Source organism: Saccopteryx bilineata, chromosome 9, assembly GCF_036850765.1.
Source record: "Saccopteryx bilineata isolate mSacBil1 chromosome 9, mSacBil1_pri_phased_curated, whole genome shotgun sequence".
Lineage (NCBI taxonomy): Eukaryota > Metazoa > Chordata > Mammalia > Chiroptera > Emballonuridae > Saccopteryx > Saccopteryx bilineata.
Genome location: NC_089498.1, coordinates 23,574,904 through 23,597,955, shown reverse-complemented (window position 1 = coordinate 23,597,955; position 23,052 = coordinate 23,574,904). Strand labels below are relative to the sequence as shown.

Here is a 23,052-nt window from a genome sequence, read left to right as displayed (position 1 = left end):
ACAAAGTCTCCATTAGGGAGAGAGAACACTGGGGAAGCTTGGTGATCTCTGTGGGGGAGGGGCACCCCAAATCTAGTGACCTGAAGGGGACCCCAAGATGCTGGTCTAGACAGTCCCTGGCCTTCTGGGTTCCTTAATTCACAGTGGTCCTGAGATACCACTTCTGGCTAGTTCAGTGTATCTGTGGGTAGGAAGCAAGGGCCAGCCCACGGTGGCATCTCCCTCAGGTGACACTGTCAGGGCCAAATGACAAAGGAAGGATCTGAAGGAGCCGGTGTGAACTGGCAGCATTCTGTGTACTGAGAATCTCTGACTTCCCACAGCAAACACCAGCCAGCACACCACACAGACCCGGGCACCTTCAGACTGCTGGTGGGGCAGGCGAGGTGTCAGGCACAGCTATGTAACTGAAAGGACCTCACGGTTCACGTAACCTAAGCCATCAATGCATAGCTGAGGAAACTGAGGCTAAGAGACAGAGGCTACGAACCACACATAGCCTCACATGAGGCCACGCACGAACTCATTTCTCAGCTGCAGACACTCTCCCTGATCTCACTTCCCTCGACTGGCTGGAGGTGAAGGTCAAGGGAAGCAGGCACACACCAAGGAGAACTATCTCAGTGCCTGGGAAAGGGAGGACCGATGCCACCTGCCTCTGAAGAGGCAGCTCTGGGCTGTTCCGCCGGCTGGGGCGGGCTGCTGTGTGCAGGGCTCTGGGCATGCTCAGTGGGGACCTGGGGCTCTGGAAACCTGGGCATTTCCCAGAGTGCACAGGTCTGGTGCCTGATATAGGCACCCCGCCCCCCGGGTCACCTTACCCAAAGAGAAAAGAAGGGAGCTCATTCAGTTTAAAGTATGATACATTTCTGCACGGCTTCTGAAAGTCTAGACTAGTCACTCCTGGGGCTTCCGAGTTATTTCAAGGTGTCTATAAAACCCCATTTTCACTAAGCATTTTTTTCATAAAGCATCTCATAATGACTGTCTTAACCTGAGTATGTACTACAATTTCCAAATGCGTGCTGCTACTGTGGCCATTAAAATACCTACTTCCTGAATAATGCTTCTGATGCTTCCAATACATAATGATAAATTCCGATGCTTCCTGCTGGGAGCAGCACTTTATTTCCATAAGGTCTAACACTTCAGAGTATCCACATGTCACATCTCTAATCAAATCAAAAGGAAGGTAAACCTAAAAAAAAGTTTTTCATTTCAAACTTATTTCCTTATAAAGGATCATAACTTTTTTTCAATCAGCAAATGCTAAAAGTTGGGAAGCACTGATTTCTAGCTCTATCTGCTTGCCATATGTATAAGGCACCAGCGTCATCCAGAGACCTGCACTGAATGTCACTGGGGACACCACGGCCTACAGATCAGAGTGGGAGCCTGTCCACATGGCAGTGCCTGTCCAGGGCTCCTGTGTCAGGTAAGCTAAAGAGGCCAACACACAAAGCTTCTGCAACTCTCCAACTAGGAATAATAAAAGTCAAACCATTGGCTTTGGAGTCAGACAGAACAAGCTTGAATCCCAACTTGGCTATCAGTCAATCAGCTGAATGACTCTGGGCAAGAAGTTAACCTCTCTGGGCCTATAACCTTGTTTGCAAAATGAGGACAATAACAAGGTTCTTGTAATAACAACTGTAACTAGAATGTGCAAAGTGCTTCTGTGGGCCGGGTCCCCATTCTGTGCTCCATACACAGCCCAGCTCATTTACACTCCAGACCTCTATGAAGTCAGTACCACCACCACACCCAGGTTACAGATGAGGAAGCTGAGGCAGGGAGGGGTTAAGCTATTTTCCCAGGGACGCATGGCCAGGCATGGTGGAGCCAGGATGTACGCCCAGAAAACGGGATCCACTACTCAGAGGATTCATAAGAGACAGAGGCCCTGCCTGGTACATGTAAGCAGTGGGCCGGGGGGGGGGGGGCGGGGGCGGGGGGAGGCAAAGCTGGATGGGGGAAGGGGAGAGGACTCTCCCCTGTAGGCTAGGTTATAGTGACACGTCTGCAACAGGCCTTTCTGCTGTCAGTCTTGTTCCTCCCTCTCACCCATCCCCCCAGGGCTGCCAGGCGGCCCTCTAAATCAGTGGTCCCCAACCCCCAGGCCACGACCGGTACTGGCCCGTGGGCCATTTGGTACCGGTCCGCAGTGAAAGAATAAATAACTTACATTATTTTTGTTTTATTTATATTTAAGTCTGAACAATGTTTTATTTTTAAAAATGACCAGATTCCCTCTGTTACATCCATCTAAGACTCACTCTTGACGCTTGTCTCGTAAGTTCGACAATTATATTTAAAAATACCACAGTTTTTACGCCAGTCGCATAATTTTATTTTGTGCATTTATCCGTCCCACCCTAAAGGCTGGTCTGTGAAAAGATTTTCTGACATGAAGCCGGTCCGTGGCCCAAAAAAGGTTGGGGACCACTGCTCTAAATCACAGGTCTGCTCGCGCAGGCCCGCCTGCAAAGCTGGCTCCCACGGCCTCAAGAACAAGTGTCTCCTCTGTGGGGCACGCCAGTCTCCCTGCATCTCCACTGAGACCTCTCCGCTGAGTTCCAGCACCCACTCCCCACACTGGCCCCTGTCTGCTCTTGGGGATGTGACAGCCACTGTGGACAGAGCTCTTGACTAGCTCACTCACACACCTGTCCTTCCTTCCAGCCTGGGAAATGATACCAGGACATCCAAGTTTGGCTAAAGCCCAAAACCTATAAGTTATTCTTTCTCTCCATCCCTATAGCAAATTCTGTCAGTTCTACCTTCAAACATCTCAGATCTCTCCACCTTCCTACCTACGAAGATTCCGTCTGCCCCTCCTCAGTCTGAGTCTATCCCTCCCAACTAGTGTGCACCAGCTGAGACTCTCGGGCACGTTCTCTGTGCGTCCTCAGCTCTAAATGGGGCATAATTCTACTGACCCCTGGGATTTAACGTTAGCACAAGCTAAGGCTGCCACAGGGTCTGGCTCAGCAGGGCCCGGGCAGCACTCACCACTGAGCATTCGGCACTATGCCAGCCTCGGCTCCGGCACCATCGCTTGCCCCAGCACCCTCTGAGTCCCCCGTCATAGCAGTCACTACCCTTTCTGGTAACTTCCTAGTTATTTCTTTGCCTCCCCCCAGAGAACCTGAAGGTCAGGAACCAAGTTCAGGGGCCATATCTCTATCTTGGAACCTGTAGGGCTGAACACAGGCAGATGCTCTGGAGTGTGTGATAACTAACTGAAAATGAATAAATGAATGACCATTTACTGGCTTGCTCTAAAAATTTGCGAGCAGTTCTAAGGGTGGTCCATGTTTATAATCAGTACTTGCATGCTTTGAAACCATGCACCGGGTCCTTGGAGATAAGAATAATTTAAAAATGATATAAAAGGAAGAAAATTGTAAGGGGCTGCGAGAACAGAGCCGCTTGGGGCTGAGTGCACATTTTCCCTTCATGAGCAGCTGGCTCCCCTGGGCTGCGTTCAAAGGGAAGAAATCCCTGGCAGAATTGCCATCCATTCTGGCCTCAACAGTGCTAATCCACCCAAAGAAAAGCAAGATGGGCCATGACTAGGAGAATCAGATAAGGACAGCATGGTGACAATACCTTCCCCAGGGGAATGTCATCACCCTGCAGAGTACGGAGAGGGCTGGTAAAGGGAATTATCTCGATGCTTGGCCTGCACTGCCCCCATGTGGAAGGCTGTGTTATTACAGTTGACCCAGGAGCCTAGGAGAGAGAGTTCCTGCTGCCCACACCGTCCACTGTTAGACCCAATTACTGCCTGTAACCCAGACTGTCCTTGAACAGCCCTCCCCTTGTCAGTTTTGTCAGCCCATTATCCTGGACAAGTAAATGGTGCTGGGAAGAGGCGTCTGTAGGTGTCTTACTGTAATCACCATGTATTAACTACACTTTGATGACTTACATTTACTGACCTGCAGGGGCGTCTAATTCCCTCTCCCCAAAAGGCTATCTGTCCATCAGAACTGAGTGGGTTGGGCTTGCTCTGTGTCCCTTGGGTTTCATCCCCAGACACCTCCTGTGCCCCATAAAGCAGTGGCCCAGGTGGGGTTTGCCTCAGGTCCTCACTGCAGTCTCCTGCGCCCAGGAAAAACCCAGGCTGCCCACGGTCCACAAACACCTCTGGCTGGAATAAACCACTTACCCGGCTGGAGACAGGACGCTGGTGCTGCCGCTGAGGCCAGAGTCACAGGAACCATCGGGGCCACCTGGGGAGAGAGAGGAACATGTATCATGCTAAAAGCTGCTGGGGTCTTTGGAATGAACAAGAGCCTGTTATAAAAACAGACTCTCTGGTCCCCCACACCTTGATTCCGGCCCTTGAAAAGGACCATTGCTCTGGAGCCCTGAGGACCCAAGGCCTACTCGTTCCCCAGAGCTTTGGGGATAGCACCCATGCTTGTAAGATTTTAGGCGCTGTGACCTCACAAGGAGAGGGACGCCGGTGCTGACCACATCCGGAAACCCTCAGAAGGGACCGTTGGCCTGAGAGTAATGCGATGCTAAAAATGACTTCTGCGACACTCAACATCATTAGCCACCAGGTCAACATAAACCAAAACTACGATGAGATCCCATTTAGATGTGATCTTGTTTGCACCCACTAGGATGGCTCAAATAAAAAAGACGATAACAAGTGGTGGTGAGGATGTGGGAGCCTCAGACACCGCTGGTGGGAATGGGAAACGGGGCAGCTGCTTTGGAAAACAGTCTGGCTGCTCCTGAAAAGGGCTAAACACAGTTCCCAGATGACCAGCAATTCCACTCCTGGGGGTTTCCCAAGAGAAAGAAAAACTTACTCCCACACCAAAACCTGCACAGCATGCTCATAGCAGCATTATTTAAAATAGCCAAAAACTGTACACAACCCAAATCCTATCAATGGATGAATGGACAAACAAAATGTGTGAGAGAGCCATACAATGGACTATTATTTGCTCGTAAAGAGGAATGAGGGACTGACGTGCTACATGGATGAACCCGGGGACGGGATCCTGAAGGAAAGAACCCAGCTGCAAAGGGTCGCGTATTATATGATCCCATGTATATGAAATGTCCAGAACAGGCAGATCTCTAAAGACAGAAGTAAATTAGAGGTTGCCAAGGGCTGGAGGGGTGTGGTGGCTATTTTCTTCAATTAAAAAAAAACTTTTTATTTTGAAATAATTTTAGATTTATAGAAAATGTACAAAAGTAACAGAATTTCCTGTATACCCTTTACCCAGCTGCCCTAAAGTTAACATGATCCGTACATACCCATCCTTTAATTATCAAGCCAGGAAAGTAGCACCGATATAATTATAACTAAACTACAGACTTAATTTGAATCTGACCAGTTTTCCTATCATGTCCTTTGTTGCAGGATGGAACCTGGGAGCCCACATTACATGTAGTTACCCTGTCCCCTTAGTCCCCTCTGATATGCGACAGTTTTTCAGTCTTTCTAGATCTTTCTTGAACTTGACACTTCCGTAGAATATCTCCCGGTTTGGGTTTATCTCAGGTGTTTCATGATTAGGTTCAGGTTAAGGATGTGTCCTCTTGGTGCATCGTGTCAGGGAGACGTCTGTCTCATTACTAGAGGTGTATGTCAGCCTCATCACCTGAGGAAGGTAATGTCTGCTGGGTTTCTCTCTTACAAAGTTACTACTTTCCTTTTCGTAATTAACAAATACTTTGGGAAAGATAGTTGAGATTAGACAAAATTTAGTCTTTTTCTCAAACATTCCCCACTAAATTTTAACATCCAATGGTATATCTTTTAAAAAAATTTTTTTTTATTTATTCTTTTTTTTTTTTAGAGAGGAGAGGGAGAGACAGAGAGAGAGAGAGAGAGAGAGAGAGAAGGGGGGAGGAACTGGAAGCATCAACTCCCATATGTGCCTTGACCAGGCAAGCCTAGGGTTTCGAACTGGCGACCTCAGCATTTCCAGGTCGACGCTTTATCCACTGTGCCACCACAGGTCAGGCCCAATGGCATATCGTAACTATAATACTTACTACTATGGGGTTTGCCTAATGGTCATTTTCTCCTTTCCTCTTTCCTTCTACATTTATTAACTGGAGAGCTATCCCTTCTCCACCCTTTATCCAGCTATCTATCCATCCATCCAGCCAGCCATCATCCATCTCTATCATTACGGACCCATAGATATTTATTTTATTTTGTGGGTTACAAATTAAAACTATTATAATTTACATTGTTAATCAAATGGTACCAGCCTTGGCCTCTTAAAAGTTTTAAATTAAACAAGTAAAAATTTCTGCATTCTAAAAATTTCAAACACAAGGAAAAGCCGCTTTCTCTTCTGAACCTTTGATCTTCACTTCACATGCTGCCTCCTTGACCGGCCAGCCAAGTACCCTCTCATCTTTTGCTAACTCTACTTCTTGTTTTGTAAACAGAAATGGAAACAGAGAATGTCTTTTGTAACTTGCTTTTATCGCTCTGTACTATGTCTTACAGCAGAACTATGCTTAGTGTGGACGTGAAGTTACCCCCCAGTCCTCTGGTAAGGGGACCTTTATTTTCATGTTAAACAGAAAATCTCTGTACTGCCTCCTGTCCTCTCGGGTCCCAGAGAACCTTTGGGGGATGTGGCATAGCTCGGTAGGGGCAGGAAGGGCTGTGGGCACCAGCTGGGCCTGCTGAGCAGCCCCAGGGAGAGGGGAGGACATACGGGGAGGCTGAGGCAGGCCAGCAGGACCAGCAGCCTGGAAAAGCAGCTGCGACTCCATGCCCCCGGCGGTCCCACCCACCCCTTCACCTTTCAGAAACACACACACTTATGAACGAAATAATGTGATGTTGGAAACGGGCTTCAAATTAATTTCAATTGTTTCCTAATTTCATTACATCTCTCCCATGCTTCCTTATGCACGAACAGAAGCATTTCCCTGGGATCCCATGTACAGGGGGACTGGTGGGTAGAAGGACCAGACATCACGCACTTCAACAGATACTGCCAAGCTGCCCTTTAAGAAGGTCTACCAGTATCAAGAACGGAGAGGTACTCATTGCCACAAAGCCCCACTCAGGAATATTAGTGATCTTTTCAATGTTCACCAAGTTCAATAAAAATCCTACATTGTTTTCCTTTGCAATTCTTGGATTGCCCCAGCCAGGCTGAGCGGCTCCGGTTGCCCTTCTGTACTGATCTCCTCTCCGGAGAACTACAGCGTACACAGCGCTGCGCAGACTCGGCCCCTGGGCTTAGGTGGGAGCCCTCGCTCCCTACTACCGGCTGTGTGACCCCTGGGCAGGTATTTCCTCCCCTGTGTGACGGGGTGATGACAGTGCTGACACACAGGCTTGCTAGGACAACACTTGAGCTACCATTTGTTAGGTGTTTAAAAGGAAACACCTTACCTACATCCATTTTTATTTCCTAAGAAAAAATTCTTAAACGTTTAAGGCTTTTGATACAAGCTGCTAAATGTACTTGCCAGACAATATATTTAACATGTTTATTTTTTGTCTTCCCCTCTAGTAGGCACGTCTCTGTTTTCTCCCCAAATCTTTACAGGGACCATGTATTTCCTTTATAATTAGAGTAAAGACAGGGGTGAGGCTGGGGAGCGTGGAAGCTGAAGAGAAAGAAAAAAATCCAGTTCAAATAATGGCCCCGAAGCCTGACCTGATGGCCCAGAGCTGGGACCATGGCCAGAGTCACAAGATTTTGCCTCCACGACCTGTCCCTGCGCTCCCCGCCGGCAGGTCCTAGGCCTGACTCACCTGCACCTGTAGAATGCACAGAAGGTGCCCAGGCCCATTGAAACTTTGTCATAAATGGCGACCATTACACGCTGCCCCAGAGAAGTCACCAGCCCTCCACTGGAAACCCTCCTGATTGCTCTGCTCCTCACCTGCCACATGGACTTCAATTCCTGACCCTCTCTGATCCCTCACTTAGGACCCAACCCACCAGGAGCCCATTACCAACTGGGCAAAGCAGATAAAAAACAAAGGCACAAAGCCGTCCCTGAGAACCTTGCTAAGTAGGTAGATATATCATAAACAGGTATTAAAACAACTAGACACTAAGGCACCTATAATTGAGAGTGTCTGGTCTGTGCCATGTGCAAACACCCTGTCTGAAAGTCACCATCACACTATGGGCCGGGTATTATTACTGTTGCCCTATGTAGCAAGGGGTCTGAGGCTTACAAAGACCAAGCGACTTGCCCAAGGGCAACAGACATGAAGTCAGAAGAGCCAGGACACACAAGCAGGCGGTTCTGGCCCCAGCATCCAGGACATGACACGACACAATGAGGGGATGTCATGGAGGGGAACAGGGAAGACATATCGAGTGCCGAAAAACTCACACCAAAGGACAGCGCAGTGGACCTCAAGTGGCAGGGCTGAGCCAGAGCAAGGGAGAGGGCTGGGCGCAGCGTGGCGCCAGCCTGAGCCCGCGCTGACTGGAGCCCGGGGTGGGGGGCAGGGGCGAGGGCGAGGGCGAGGGCGAGGACGAAGCGGCTCGTGTGTGAGTGAGGGCTCCGGCACAGAGGCCTGGCTGACAGCGCCCCTGTGGGCCGGGCCCAGAGGCACGTGGGGAAGAACGTGGTATGTTGTGGGATGCAGCAACACCAGCTCAGGAGGGAGACAGGGGAGGAAGGCCAGGCCGGAAGAGTGGAACAGAATAATCAGAGGAAGCTGAACAGGTGAGGATGAACCTGGTGACTGACTAGGTAACCCATCGCTCCTTCTGCTCGCTGGCACCTTGGTGAAGCGGCGGTTTGTGACCAGCTGAGCGGGTCTGGGGTGGATGTGGATCCCGAGTCAGCTGCTGCCATCTCTGGAACCACCATCAAGTGTGCTGTGTCTGCTGAAATGCTGTTTATGAGGCAGTAAAATCTGAAGCTGAGCTGCCTGCATGTACCTTGGTTTAGGATAGGGAGCTGTTTCAAGGAAGCTAAGGAAAACAAACGATCTAAAAAGTAAAAAAAAAAAAATGCTGCGTGGGCTGGGAATGGAACCGAGGCCCCGCGCGTGACAGGCAGTAATTCTACCACCGCGCCGCCCACCACGCCCCAGCTGGCTTCTGGCAGCGGCCACGACCGAGAGGATGCCACGGTTCCTTTCCGGAGTGCGTGACCTGCCGCCACAGCAGCGGAAGGAGTGGGGCAGAGGCTCCTGGCTTCCACTTTGACGGAAGCAGCACTTATTTTTTTTTAAATTGAGATATAATTCATATAACATAAAATTTCCTGACACAAGGTTTACCATTTTAAAGTGTACAATTGGGCACATGTTTTCTACCTCCACAAAGTTGTGCAAACATCACCACTATTTAATTCCCGAACACTTCCATCACCCCAAAAAGAAACCAGATGTGTCAGCATTCAGTCCCAATTCCCTCTTCCTTCCAGCTCAGGAGCCATCAGTCCACTCTAAGAGGCACTAACTTTTAAAGTCAGCATAAAATATTCTAACCTTCTGCATGTTCTAACTTGTCAAGCCAAAAAACAAAAAAAGCAGGATCACAATTATACAGGGCGGGGCAAAAGTAGGTTTATAGTTGTGAATACGTGAAACACAGTTTATTCTTGTATTATTTATTAATTATTGTATATTTTCCACACAGACAACTGTAAATCTACTTTTGTCCCACCATGTATAAGTTGTATGATCTCAAATATATAAAATGGGAAAAATATGCCAAAATTATAATACTGATTGCTTCTTGGTGGGAACAGTCCTACTTCTTTATATTTTCCTGTACTTTCCAAACTATCCAAAACAAGAATCAAAAAATGAAAAGATAAAAAGATACTCAGATATCAGTAACGTTCACAAAATATGTCTCTACTCGAGCTTCTTGTAGTATCTCTCACTCGAGCTTCTTGTAGTATCTCTCAGTAGGAAAGCTCCTGTCTTGGGAGCCCCATGCTAACTTATCTCCCCAAGTTTTCTTTTCCAAGGAGCTGCCAAAAAGTCTCCAGCTCCTGCATTGGCCGGGAATCGAACCCGGGCCTCCCGCGTGGCAGGCGAGAATTCTACCACTGAACCACCAATGCTCCAGCTGGGTGCTGCTCTGCCTCCAGCTGTTTTGGTGCTGTGACTCACAGTGGCCAAGGCATGTAATCTGACACCTGAAACCCAGCATGCCAAATGGATGGGAGGAGGCCCATGGGGCACGTGTCTGAAATTCTCCTCAGATATTTGAAAGAGATGCTCCAGAGTGGCAATGGGAGAAAATGCTTAGTAATTCTTTTGGCTCTTGGGGGAAAGTTCCAGACTTTAGTCTGTTAGCCTTAAAGATTTGAGTAGGTTCTGTATCAATTTACTCTCTGGCTGTTTCTGATTCTGCAAAGGAGAATGTCACCCCAAAGCTGATCAGTGTCCTCTCAGTGAGGACAGAGGTCCAAGAGATTCAGTTCTAGGGAACGTTTAGAGATTCAAACTTAGGACTCCGATCAGCACAGACAAATAAGTCAATAATGTTAAAGGACCCTGAAAGGAGAGCAGAGCCCTTTCATTTTTAAGACACTGATTTTGACAGAATTCCCCCAGACTGAATAAACCGCTGCTGGAGCTTTCTTAATATCCCCGCCCACGGCCGAGAATGACAGGCACAGTGCAGTACAGGCAGCCAGCTTCCAGGTGGCTGGATGTCTACAGCTGAGACTCTGAGTGACCCTGCAGCCTGTCCTCTTGCCACTCTCTGAACCTCCCCCTTCTGAAAACAACTATGTCTGTAGTGGGGCCCAGAAACAGATTAAGGAAAAGAATAATGGTCTTTGAAGCAATAGGTTAAGAGCATGGGTTCTGTAGACAGACCCAGGGTTCAAATCCCAATTCTGCTACTTAGTAGCTGCCAGATCCTGGCTGTGTTATCCACTTTCCCCGTGTCTACCTGTAGAATGGGGCATTGGTTCCTACCTTATTGGACTGTCATGAATTGACATATGGAAAGTAATCAGTGAGCCCCAAATCAAGTCAACTATGCCCTCTGGTTCCCTGGTGCCCTCCTGGGAAGTGACGGGCAGGGGGCAGAGCCTACTCACCACTGCCTGTCCCCTCCTGCTTTGCCAAGGAGTCGTCGGGGTTGGGGTCTGGCTGCTTCTGCGCCACTGGCTTGGGCTCATCAGGCTCATCGTCCTCAGGGGTAACCAGTTTCATCAGGCTCTGGTTGCACACGTTGGCTACCTCCTTGATGCCTGTGGTCACTGATGTAAGGAGCAGCCTTGTCCAGGGGTCTCCCTAAACTCGAGGTCACTCGCATCAGTCAGTGGTCCTCCTCAGTGGGCAGGCAGTCTGGACACAATCCACGTCTTCCTGCCACACTAGTGTCCCCTCAAGTTGCTTCTGTGACTTCTTGTAGGGCCCCTTCTGGTGGACCTCCACCAACAGGATTTCCCCCACCAGGGCTGGGCTGTGTGAGCTCAGAGGTTGAAACCATGGGGCCCAGGAGAGCTGCTCCAGATCTGTGAGTAATCAGGTGAGCTTGGGGACAATGGCATCTGCTCCGTGCCCCTGGTGCTGTCTCGGCTCTCCCCATCTGTGTTTAGCAAGGCCTCTTGTTCCCTTGATCCCAGGGGCTATTTTAGGGTGTCCCACCCCCCACTCCAGGGTCTGCAACTGCACAGTCCCCTCTGGGACTGCTCTTGTCTCCTTTCTCCAGAGCAAAGGATACTTTTCTTGCGGTCATCGTAGGCCAGGCAGGGCAAGACAGCGGTCAGGATGCCAGAGGAGTAGGGCAGCATCACCCGGCCGGCCAGCTGGATGAACTCCCGCATCCAGCACATGGCTGTCAGCTGGATCAGGTCATCTGGGAGAGGAAGGGCAGGTCCCAGGAGGGCCAGCACGAGCAGCTGGAGCGCTCCCTCCCACTGACTGTGCCCACAGGATGGGACGGGGGTACCCAAGGGCTTGCACTGCTTCTCCCAGCAAGGGTGAGTCCATTTCCTCCCTCCCTGGCCCTATGCTGACCTGGCCACTTTAGCCAACAGGAGGTGGAGACGTAATGGTGTGCCTGGTTCAAACTTAGGCCTCAAGAGGCCTTGCTCACATCTAGAATGTCTCTTGGGACCGCGCTAAAGCCACATGAATGCACCTGGGCTGGCCTGCTGGATGATGACACATAGGCCAACTGTCCCTGTTGTCTCAGGTGACAGCCAGCCAACTGTCAGACTTGAGTGAGGCCATCTTAGACCACCCTGCCTCAGCTATCCCTCCAGTTGGCTGTAGCTGCATGATCAAGCCCAGCCATACCTCGCCCAGGTAAGCAGAACAACCCAGTGGACCCACAGACTCATGACCAATAATATGGGTTGCTGTTAACCAATTAGGTTTTGTGGTGGTTTGATAGTCAACTGAGGCTAACAGAAACACAATCCTAACCGCTAAGCATTTCAATTCACAGATTGTCACCCACAGGGTCCCCAGGTCTTACTCCCCTCCAGGGTCACACTGGGGGAAAGGGCCTCCACGGTACCAGAGAATCTGAATCTCTCTCTCTAGAACCTGCTGTCCCACTGCTCAGGGATCAGTGTGGCACTGCTCACACTCCCACCAGGACTCTCTCCGAGCTGCTGAGAGAGGAAGGTGCTTCTGAGGAGGTGGTGATGGCCACAGGGCCTTCACACTTACCAGTGGTCTGGCAGTGGATCACCAGGATGTTGGCCATCTCAGCAAACTTAACACTGGAGGGGTTCTTCTTAATTTCTTTTAAGAACTCTCCAAGGACCACTTCACACCTGCCAGTGAGAGAAGGACATAGCATATGCCGGCCAGTGCTAGAGGAGCCTCCGCCAGAGGAGCCTCCGCCAGTGCCGCTTCTGCTCTGGGCTGGCCACCCTGAGGGGACCACCCCTTGACCTTGTCAGAGGAATGCCTGTCAGAGGCTGGCGGCTGGTGAGCTCCGAGCTTTCCGCGGTGGGAAGCACACAGGCCGGGCAGAAAGGAGGGAACTCCTCGTCCTCCCACAGCTGCCTGTGTGCGAACGTGGGGCGCGGGTGTGAACTGAGGGGCCCCGGACGGCGGCAGCTGCCTGTCCCTCTCTCCACTCACATTTTCCGGATCTCTTTGCCGTTGTCGCCCAGGATCTGGAAGAGTCCATCCAGGATCTCCGGCAAATAATCCAGCAGGTTAATGTCTGGCACGGACTCCAGAACCAGGATCTGGCCAGAGGACAAAACCAGAAGGGAGAGTGACAGCGGCCCGAGAACTGCCGCCCACTCACCTGCCGCAGGGCCCAGCGAGACAGGGCCCGATAAGGCGGCATTTCCCGGCACTGCAGTGTCCCGCAGGACAGGGGTGCTGGCAGTGGCTGCTCTGGTTACAAGTACAGCAAACAGCAATTTAACTGCAAGGAAATGCAGCTGCCACGGGGAGAAGGGAGAGCAGACGCAGCTCTGAGAGGCGCGACGGCCAGAAGGAGCAGCGCTCCTGGCTTCCGAGGGAACTCGGCTTCCCACAAAAAGGAGAGAACTGCATCCCCACCAGGAGCAAGCTGAGCAAGTGTCTTTTCACACTTGTGTCACGGAGGATCACAATGAGGCTTCTCTGCAGCCACACCTGCCCAGGTGTGCTGGACAGCAGATGGGACTGAACCAGAGGCTCAGCTCAGCTGGAGGAATTGTCACGGGCAGGCCCTTACCCAGGAGATGATGAACTGCCGTGCGTACTGGTTGTTGGAGTAAATCCGCTCCCGCAACAAGGGGATGAAGCCCACCAGGTCAAACTTGTTGCTCTCCGTCACGATGTCCTGTGGATCAGAGGCTTGTGAGTGGCTGAGTGACAGCCAGAGGCCAGGGGCTACCTGATCTGGCCGAAGTACTGGCCCAGGGATGGCTGCAGGGGTCAGAGAGAAACATGGGTGATAGGTTCTGCATTTTTATTGCGCTAGTGACATAAGGCTATATACTTGTCACCAAACTGTACATCAGAGTCTATTTTACAGTATGTAAATGAAAATATTTGAATAAATTGGGAAGAGTATCCTCAGTGAACGAATTTATAAGTTGTACAGTCATGTGAGAAACAGATTCGAAAAAGGAAACCAGGAACCAGCAAATACCTTTAAAAGGCGGTCTAGGAGCTCAGATCCACTTTTCACATTGGGGTCTGGGTCAGCGGCCAACTATGAGAGACGCAGAGGAGAGAGACGCCCATGGTCAAGATATCTACTGAAAACCCACGGGCCCTGAGGCAGCCCGCAATGCTGCACAAGCACTTCCTCGAGTGAATACACTGGCATGGACAGAAGGATCCTGGCTAAGGAACTGAGGTGCTGTGGACATCCCCGTTCAGTTCAGGGGCGTCTGGGGCCTGCTGGGGACCAAGGCGGCAGTGAGGCTGACACTCTAGAAGCGCCTGTGGTGACCAGCAGGGTGGCAGAGCTTCAGGACGCTAGGTGTCTGGGATGGGAGCTGCATAAAGCTGAGAGAGGGGTGGAGGAGGGTGTTGGGGCCTCCAGAGCCTTTCCAAGTAGAGCATTCCCCGGCGCTGATGGGCTGGTACTCTCCTTGCAGGGAAATGGAGTCTGTGTACGGAGGCCCCATCTTCACCTGCTATGAGGGAGCTGGTGCTTGTGTATGTGCTGCTGAAGCGAGCACGGAGCTAGTGCTTTTCATCCTATCAGTTCTCCTCCAATCTGTGGCGGACTGATACTTTCATAAACGCAGTGAGGATAAATTAATAGACGAATGGGAAGAAAATGTAAATGCAAACCCGTTTAAAAAGATTTACAGATTGAAGAGACAAATGTCCCTGGTAGCCACGTGTTTATCGGCTCTACCTGCAGCTGGGAAAAGGGACCCAAGCACTCAATGCCCCAGAAGGTCAAGTTCGGTGGGTGGAGCAAGCTGAGCCCAGCCAGAGTGAGGAGTGGTCACCTTACTCAGCCCATCAAAGAGCACGTTGAAGTGCGGCAGCACGGCGCCCCGGGCCACCTTGACGATGTTGTAGAGGGCCTCACAGGCGTAGTAGCGTAGCCTGCTGTCAGCGTCATTGAAGCAGGTCAGCACCGGCTCAATCAACTCCTTCAGGTAGAGCCCCGAGTCCTGCAGTGGGGAGGAGAAACAGCTCAAAAGGAGCCAGGCCCCAGCCCCCCACCCCCAGCCCCAGCTGACATCCCAGCTCTGCTGGGAGATGCTCAGGCTATTGTGGGGCTGGCTTTACAGACTGTTTGCAAGTTGGCCTCCCAGGGCAGGAGACATGCCAGGGAATAAGGCTGCAAGACCTTGCTGCTTTAGGTATGGAGAGAATGGCAATAAAACTCAGGTCTGAAAAGCCCTGTTGAGTTTCGGGTCAGAGCCAAGGCCAGGGCTGGTGCGTCTGTTCCTCCAGGAGAAAGGCTCACCTTGCCCAGTGCGATGGAGCAAGCAGCCAGGCCGATGAGGCCCCCTTTCCGACTGTGGGGGTGCTGAGACAGGGCAAACTCCTGCGACAGGGTCTGGATTACGTGCTTGATTTGTATGGTGTTGTTCTGGGCCACGAACTCCCGGACCAGCCTGGAGAGAGAGGGGAAAGGGGTTTTAGGACCAGTGGGGTCAGGCTACCCCTGCTGCTGGCTCTAGGGCTGGGGCTGGGGCTGGGAGGAGGGAGAGAGATGACCTGTTTAGAAAGAGGAGTCGGGATCAGGCATCTCTTTCCCAGTTCTGCTGCTGCCTGGGAGGGGCTGGCTGAGTCACAGTGGTTTCCCTATTCTGGGTCTCAGTTTCCCTTTGCGTACAACAGAATGAGGAACAGTGGAGCTAGCTCACTTCTGGGAATCTGACAAAGCAAGTGAACCGTCTTGGGGAACAAACACCAAAATGCATTATCAGTTGATCAACCATCTTTATTCAACACTTGCCCCCTTCAGGCACCTCTGCTGTTCTCTGGGTCTGTGCCATTATTTCCAAGGATGGCACTGAATCAGGGCCCAATCCAATGGGCAAGATCCACACAAAAGCAACTATGAAACTGTAGCCATGTGGCAGCATTAATGCCACAGAGGAAGAGACTGCCACGGGCTAACTGGGCTGACCGGGAGTGCCATCTGAGTCAGGTCTTAAAGAGCAGGCATTCTTCGGGCTAGAAAACGGAAGGCACGGCATGACACGGCACTGCGGGCACAGGGAAGACGCGCACGCAGGGAGCACGAGGAGTCAGGTGTGTGGGAGGAGTGGCCAGACAGTCAAAGAAAATGACAATCAGGGGAAGTTTGCCAACGATGGGTGACATGCTCAGTTCTGTTGTAATCAGGTCCTCCTGGTGGCAGCCTCGAGAGGCTGGGCCAGCGTGGGGCAGGTGGGACCGGAGACTGAGGACTCCCCACAGAACACCGCAGCTACCAGGTCAGGAAGGAGAGGCTGAAGTATGGCCGAGGCCATGGGAGAGAGCGGGACTTTTCAAAGCAGCTGCCTAGACTCACTATCTAATCAGTTGGTGTCCACCACAGCAGGTACACTGCTTGCCTGTTGCCTAAATGGAGGTCTCAAGTTTGCCCAAAGAATTTTTTTTTTTTTTCATTTTTCTGAAGCTGGAAACAGGGAGAGACAGTCAGACAGACTCCTGCATGCGCCCGACTGGGATCCACCCGGCACGCCCACCATGGGGCGACGCTCTGCCCATCCTGGGCGTCGCCATGTTGCGACCAAAGCCACTCTAGCGCCTGAGGCAGAGGCCAAAGAGCCATCCCCAGCGCCTGGGCCATCTTTGCTCCAATGGAGCCTTGGCTGCGGGAGGGGAAGAGAGAGACAGAGAGGGAAGCATGGCGGAGGGGTGGAGAAGCAAATGGGCGCTTCTCCTGTGTGCCCTGGCCGGGAATCAAACCCGGGTCCTCTGCACGCTAGGCTGATGCTCTACCGCTGAGCCAACCGGCCAGGGCTGCCCAAAGAATTTTAAAGATAGTCCAGTTCAAACAGTACCAATTAATTAGTCTACATGGCTCCAGCTCAGTGTCAGGAACCTCCTAGTAATTAGAGCTGTTCAAAGATAAATGTGCTATCCTATGAGGCAGTGACCATACCTGCAAAAACACTGGTCAATGAGGGGCTGGGCAGGGTTTGATAAAGATTTAACACAGCAAGTCGTGTGGGGCAGATGTGCCAGACACTGTGCAAACAGGTGAACAAAGCTGGCCTGGCTCCTGAGCGGTGCATGTGAAGCAGAGATCCGTTGAGATGTGCAAAAGGCCTGTGATGTGCCTCTTCCTTTGATCTTTATAGGATGAAATTCCACCCCGCCCACCCCAGGGGCTGAGAGTTAAGGATAAACAAAAGGCCTCCTGGTAGATGCTCAATGTCAATTTTATAGGTTCCTCACTCCCAAAGCAGTGTTATAATAAGGCCCAGCAAGAATGGTTCTATATAAACCCCTGTAGTTTTCCAAACTGGACAAACCAGCTAGGTGAGGCCATTATCTGCAAGGGCTCCTCTGAGTATTGATACAGCCCCTTGAGAAAAGCCCTGCAGACATGACAACAAGCAGCTGGAGCATTGGTGGTTCAGTGGTAGAATTCTCGCCTGCCACGCGGGAGGCCCGGGTTCGATTCCCGGCCAATGCAATGCTGTTCTTTTTTTTTTTTTTTGCCATTCCCCAGGCAGGTTTCCTCCTCACACACCGATCCAGCTGGAAGAGCCAGGCTCCTCAACCACGCCAGGTCTGCAGCAGCCAAAGGTGCCGTGACTCTAACCACACCTCCCTGCTCAGTGAGCGCATGGACCCAGGTGGGTTCTCCAGAGAGACTCTGCTGGATGTGGGACCAAGACCTTCATGCCCTTCGCCACGGAGAGGACTCCTGCTGCGCCCCCTCATTCTTGGCCAGTCTCCAGCAGGAAGCTGGGATGAAACCTGAGAACTGTAAAACAGCTCAACACACATGTGAGCATGGAATGGGAGGGCCCACACTGCAGAGACATCAGAGGGGACAAAGTCACCGCAAGTGTCAACGTGCTTTGGGCCAGGACTTGAGCTCTAGTTTCCGTCTGGAGGTGTGAAGGCACATCAAACACACACACACACACTCACTCTCTCCTGCTTCCTGCCTCCACATAAGCTTTCTGCTCTTGCAGCTGTGCCGATGAGGCAGCATTAATACCTAGCCTTATATTTTGAGTCAGTATATATACAAAGAGGTTCAGGACCGGAATTAAAGGGAGCTATTCACACAGCTGCTGACAGCTGGAGCATTGGTGGTTCAGTGGTAGAATTCTCGCCTGCCACGCGGGAGGCCCGGGTTCGATTCCCGGCCAATGCAGCAGCAAACTTTTTTAAATCCTAAGAGATTAGATTTGAGATCTCACACTACCTAAAGAATTTGTAAATAGTCTGAGGACTGAGAATGATTTGTATTCCACAAAGATCTAGAATCTGTATCTTCTTGTTTTTGAGAAGTCCAGGAAAAACCAAAGCCACTGAAAGCAGCTGTGCCTCCCACTCCTGCCCGGTCAGCCTGTGGGGCGCTCGGGCTGCCAGCAGCACCCGAGGCCGCCTGGCCGAGCTTCTGCCCTGAGCGGGTTAGAGCAGCACCAGCAGCGGCAGGAGCACACCCACAGGTCTCAGCAGCAGGTCCAGAGGACAGCTACCTGCCAGCAGCACCCGAGGCCGCCAGGCCGAGCTTCTGCCCTGAGCGGGTTAGAGCAGCACCAGCAGCGGCAGGAGCACACCCACAGGTCTCAGCAGCAGGTCGGAGGACAGCCACCTGCCAGCAGCACCCGAGGCCGCCAGGCCGAGCTTCTGCCCTGAGCGGGTTAGAGCAGCACCAGCAGCAGCAGGAGCCACACACCCACAGGTCTCGAGCACACCCACAGGTCTCAGCAGCGGGTCGGAGGACAGCCACCTGCCAGCAGCACAGGCCACCCTGGAAGCACCTCCTCCCTCGTCTCCTTGTTTTGGATCACAAATGGTCCCTGAGCACCTGGAAAGGACACCCTTCCCTGCTCCAGAGCCAGCCTATGGGTTGCATGCCCTGCCCTTGAGGGACTCTTTGCTGGGTGGGGTGTGGGGAGGAAACAAGAGCATACATAAGAACTTCTGTGCAAAGAAGAAAAAAAACCTCTGATGAGAAGGTACAAAGTGAGGAGGGAGCAGGCGGGAAAGAAGACTATCTCCGGAGGGGAGGGGACCCGCTGTGGCTTTATGAGGCCCGCATGGGAGGGGGTGCTGAAGATGAGTAGGGGTCGTCAGGAGCGGTCCAGGATGAAGCAGCCCAGACAGGAGCAGCGTGAACAAAGGCTCCGAGGAAGGGAGGCACTTGGTTTGGTAAAGGACACAGGCTGAAGAAAGGTGGGGACAGGGCTGGGGAAGCGGTCAGCCCGGTGCTAGGCAAAGGAACTGGCACTGACCTCTGGTGGCAGTGAGGAGCCACAGCAGGTCAGAGGACTGCTGTGCCGGTGGTATGGATTTGAGGACTACAGAGGCTTACAGAGACTGAATGGTGTGGAAGAGTATGAGGAAAAAGGCTCTACTCTGGGTAACAGCTTGTATGAGTAACAGGGTCTCCGGAAGGGAGGAGATGGGAACGGGGGATCTTTACACCCCCCTCCCCCACTGTGCAGGTCCAGCAGCACCCTCCCCCACCCCGAATCCTACCAGGGCTTACATCAGGGCACCCCAGGCCACTATGGAGATGATGGCTGTTCAAACCCTGAGGCCCCAGAGCCCTAAGCCTCTACTGTCTGCCTCTGGTACTTAGGGGCAGAATGGTCTTCTGTCCAGGAAGATAAGACAAACAATCGGGAAACCAGGAGAACACATTCTCTTCAATACCATCAGCTCACAGAGCACTGGCCCTTTGGGCCAACCCCTGGGCCACACCATGAATCTAGCCCAGGACCAGGCGGACCTCTCTAGTCCCAATGCCCAGCTGCCCAGCATAACTTTCCTCTCCAGCCAGACCCGCCTCTCACTGGGCCCAGCTCCTTCTACTCCTTATTCCCTTCCCGTCTGCCCCTCAGCCTATCCACCCGCCTGCTTTCCTTGGCTGTCCCAGGAAGTGACCACTCCTCTGAATACTGAAGCCCTCAGTGACCCCGGATTCTGTGCCCACAAGGCAATGGCGAAGTCACCTACTCCTTCTCATGTATATACATTTCTATCTCCACAGCTCCTGTAAAGTCCTGAGGACTGACCAGCCCCACGATTCTTCACACCTCAGTGCCGGCCCACCTGGGGATGCATCTGTGAAGGTGGCAGGCTGAAGGATGGCGCAAGTTGTAGGACAAACACAGACAAAGCCCCTACTGCCATACTGGTGACAATGCGGATAAGCTACACCTAGCCTGTTAGGTTAATCAGTATTATTTTTAGACGGTCCTAAGTTCTTAGTGTTATATAATTCAAGTTGCCTTTACCAGGACCACAAAATGCACACTGAGAGTAGCCAGGTCATCGGAGCCGAAGGGCTCCTGCCAAGGCGTGAAGGAGGACTAACCCCGTCCAGGTGCTCCAAAGCAGCCCCAGGCGACAGGACTCGGCCCCTCGGCCTCACAGGGGACATGCAGAGGGAAGAGCGCAGCTACAAAGGGCGGCAGAACAAGCAACATTTAAAATCCAGGCGCCCCAGTGCCGGCCTAGGCTCTTCAAAGACCACACTGTCTCCTTTCATCTCTAGGCTGCAGGTCACAGGTGGGGGTTCTAAAGCTGAACTGGTTTTGAAGTCAATATTTAGCTCAGAGACTCTCACGCTCACAAATCCCTGCGACCTTCATTGATGCGAAGGTCACTGGAATCACTGTTTCATGGGTCAGAGGAGAGAAGCTGCTTCTGCCCAGCCTCCTCTGAAGTGCTGGAAACCGGCCGACAGAGTGCCCTCTAGAGGTTGGGAAGAGCCTCCACTCTCAACGGGTCTGAGGTGCTGCAGGATGGCAGAAACAGCCTTTCCCCAGAAGGCACAAACCCCCATGCTGGCCAGCTCCAAGCCTGTGACACCGCCCCAACACCACCGCACAAAGTGCCACATCAACCACCCCCTCCTTGATAGGAGGACAGTGTAAGACATTTAGAATCGTCATCAGCCAAAGGAGAGCATGGGGCCCCTGTCTCAGCAACACAACCACAGTCCCTCACTGGACCCTTTGGTCTCTGAGACACAGCACAGGGACAATTACACAAGGACTGGTAAGCTGACCACTTGCTAGCACTATGCTATTTCAGTTAATCCTCAGAACCTCCTTCTGTAGTTACTATTATTTCATCTTCTGATCATGGAGGATCTGAACCCTTGATATGCTTACAAAGCCCTTTCAACTGTAGGCCAGTTCCTCTCTGCCATCTCCTTAAACCATGTCAGCTGCAAAGTGCACACACTCAACTCCAGAGGGCATTTCCCTTGGGTGGAACCGAGGCCCCAAGTGAGACAGCTTTCCCCAGTCATTTCTGCACTGCTCAGGGAGTGCAGATGAGGCGCTTACTTGAAATATTCTGACGTGAAGCTCCAGAGCTGGGCTTCTACTGTGAAGGCAGGAAACAGAAAACCATTTGCTGAGCACTTCCTATATGGTAGGGCAATGTGCTAGATCGGGTGTCCCCAAACTACGGCCTGAAGGCTGCATGCGGGCCCCTGAGGCCATTTATTCGCCCCCCCCACCGCCGCACTTCCAGAAGGGGCACCTCTTTCATTGGTGGTCAGTGAGAAGAGCACTGTATGTGGTGGCCCTCCAACGGTCTAAGGGACAGTGAACTGGCTCCCTGTATAAAAAGTTTGGGGACCCCTGTGCTAGATGCTTTACCTGCATTACCTAATTTAAACCTTCACACAACCACTGACTTAGGTACTATAATATCCATTTTACAGATGGGGAAACAGGCTCAGAGACATTCAGAAACACTTGGGGTCACACAACTTATAGAGAGTAGGTGACGAAATCATACCTAGGTTTTTCTGACTCGAAAGTATAAATTCTTACTGTTACACTATCCCCCTCCTCCAACAGCAGAGCCACTATCTGCTGGATGCCTACTGGGTGCCAGGCACGTTATGTGTAACATTTCATTTAACCCCACTCTCATTTCATCGGTGATGTCCAAATGTCCCAGCCAGGAGCTGGCCGAGGTTTTAGTCACTGTGCTCACGTTTCTATGTCTTCAGGTTGGAAGGTAGGGCTGATAATTTCAATAACTTTACCTGTTTTGAGAGAACTAAATAAGACAAAGCACGCAACATGCTCTGCACTGCACATGCTCATATAGCAGTATTGGTGCAAAGTCAGAACCTAGTTCCCTATGTAACATGCTCTACTCAGACGGCATATCCAGGCCAGTTTCCCAAAGAGAATCTAGTAAACATCTCCATCTGCTGAGTAGTTGATCTGGTTTCCATATGCTCACTAGTCTCTAATAATTGAATAGGAAAAGCTGAACACTTGCCTCTGCAGAAAAGCCTGAGTTAATTAATAAAATAAACTGAGCACCCATTGGATAGGATCAGCAGAAAAACCATAAAGGAAAACTGAGTCAGAGAAAGCAGGAGATATGTTTGGATTTCAGGTGACAATTGTGACTCTTAATGAGTCTTTCCCTCGCATTGTAATAAAACACCATAGACATTCTTATTTTTTAAAATTGAGATATAACTGACACACCACATATTCGTTCTTTTAACGTGGTTTTTAGTATGTTCACACACAGTTTTGCGACCATCACCACAATCACTTTTACAATATTTTTTATCATCCTAAGAAACCGTGTACCCACAAGAAGTCACTCCTTATTTCCCCTAACCCCCGCCCCGAAGCCCTAAGCAACCATTAATCCACTCTGTCTCTATGGATTTGCCTATTCTATCATAGAAATGTAATCATGTAATACAGTGGTCCCCAACCCCCGGGCTGCGGACCAGTACTGGTCCATGGGCCATCTGGCACCAGTCTGCAGAGAAAGAATAAATAACTTACATTATTTCCGTTTTATTTATATTTAAGTCTGAATGATGTTTTATTTTTTAAAAATGACCAGATTCCCTCTGTTACATCCGTCTAAGACTCACTCTTGACGCTTGTCTCGGTCACATGATACATTTATCTGTCCCACCCTAAAGGCCGGTCCGTGAAAATGTTTTCTGACATTAAACCGGTCCGTGGCCCAAA

General features: G+C 51.2%; 1 protein-coding gene and 3 non-coding genes across 4 annotated transcripts in view; 2 read left to right on the top strand and 2 right to left on the bottom strand.

Annotated features, from left to right (window-relative positions):
• Positions 1-23,052, bottom strand: part of VAC14 (VAC14 component of PIKFYVE complex) — a 99,507-nt gene that overhangs the window by 69,515 nt on the left and 6,940 nt on the right. Inside the window, exons 2-10 of the mRNA XM_066242654.1 lie at positions 15,342-15,492; positions 14,875-15,042; positions 14,058-14,120; positions 13,638-13,745; positions 13,049-13,158; positions 12,629-12,735; positions 11,673-11,807; positions 11,044-11,196; positions 4,175-4,238 (exon numbers count right to left, since the gene is read on the bottom strand). Coding sequence (XP_066098751.1) covers positions 4,175-4,238; positions 11,044-11,196; positions 11,673-11,807; positions 12,629-12,735; positions 13,049-13,158; positions 13,638-13,745; positions 14,058-14,120; positions 14,875-15,042; positions 15,342-15,492 — 1,059 coding nt within the window. The remainder of the gene's footprint in view (positions 1-4,174; positions 4,239-11,043; positions 11,197-11,672; positions 11,808-12,628; positions 12,736-13,048; positions 13,159-13,637; positions 13,746-14,057; positions 14,121-14,874; positions 15,043-15,341; positions 15,493-23,052) is intronic.
• TRNAG-GCC (transfer RNA glycine (anticodon GCC)) lies at positions 9,983-10,053 on the bottom strand. Its single transcript has one exon. It is a non-coding gene; the product is annotated as a tRNA-Gly (tRNA).
• On the top strand, positions 17,461-17,531 carry TRNAG-GCC (transfer RNA glycine (anticodon GCC)). Its single transcript has one exon. It is a non-coding gene; the product is annotated as a tRNA-Gly (tRNA).
• Positions 18,154-18,224, top strand: TRNAG-GCC (transfer RNA glycine (anticodon GCC)). Its single transcript has one exon. It is a non-coding gene; the product is annotated as a tRNA-Gly (tRNA).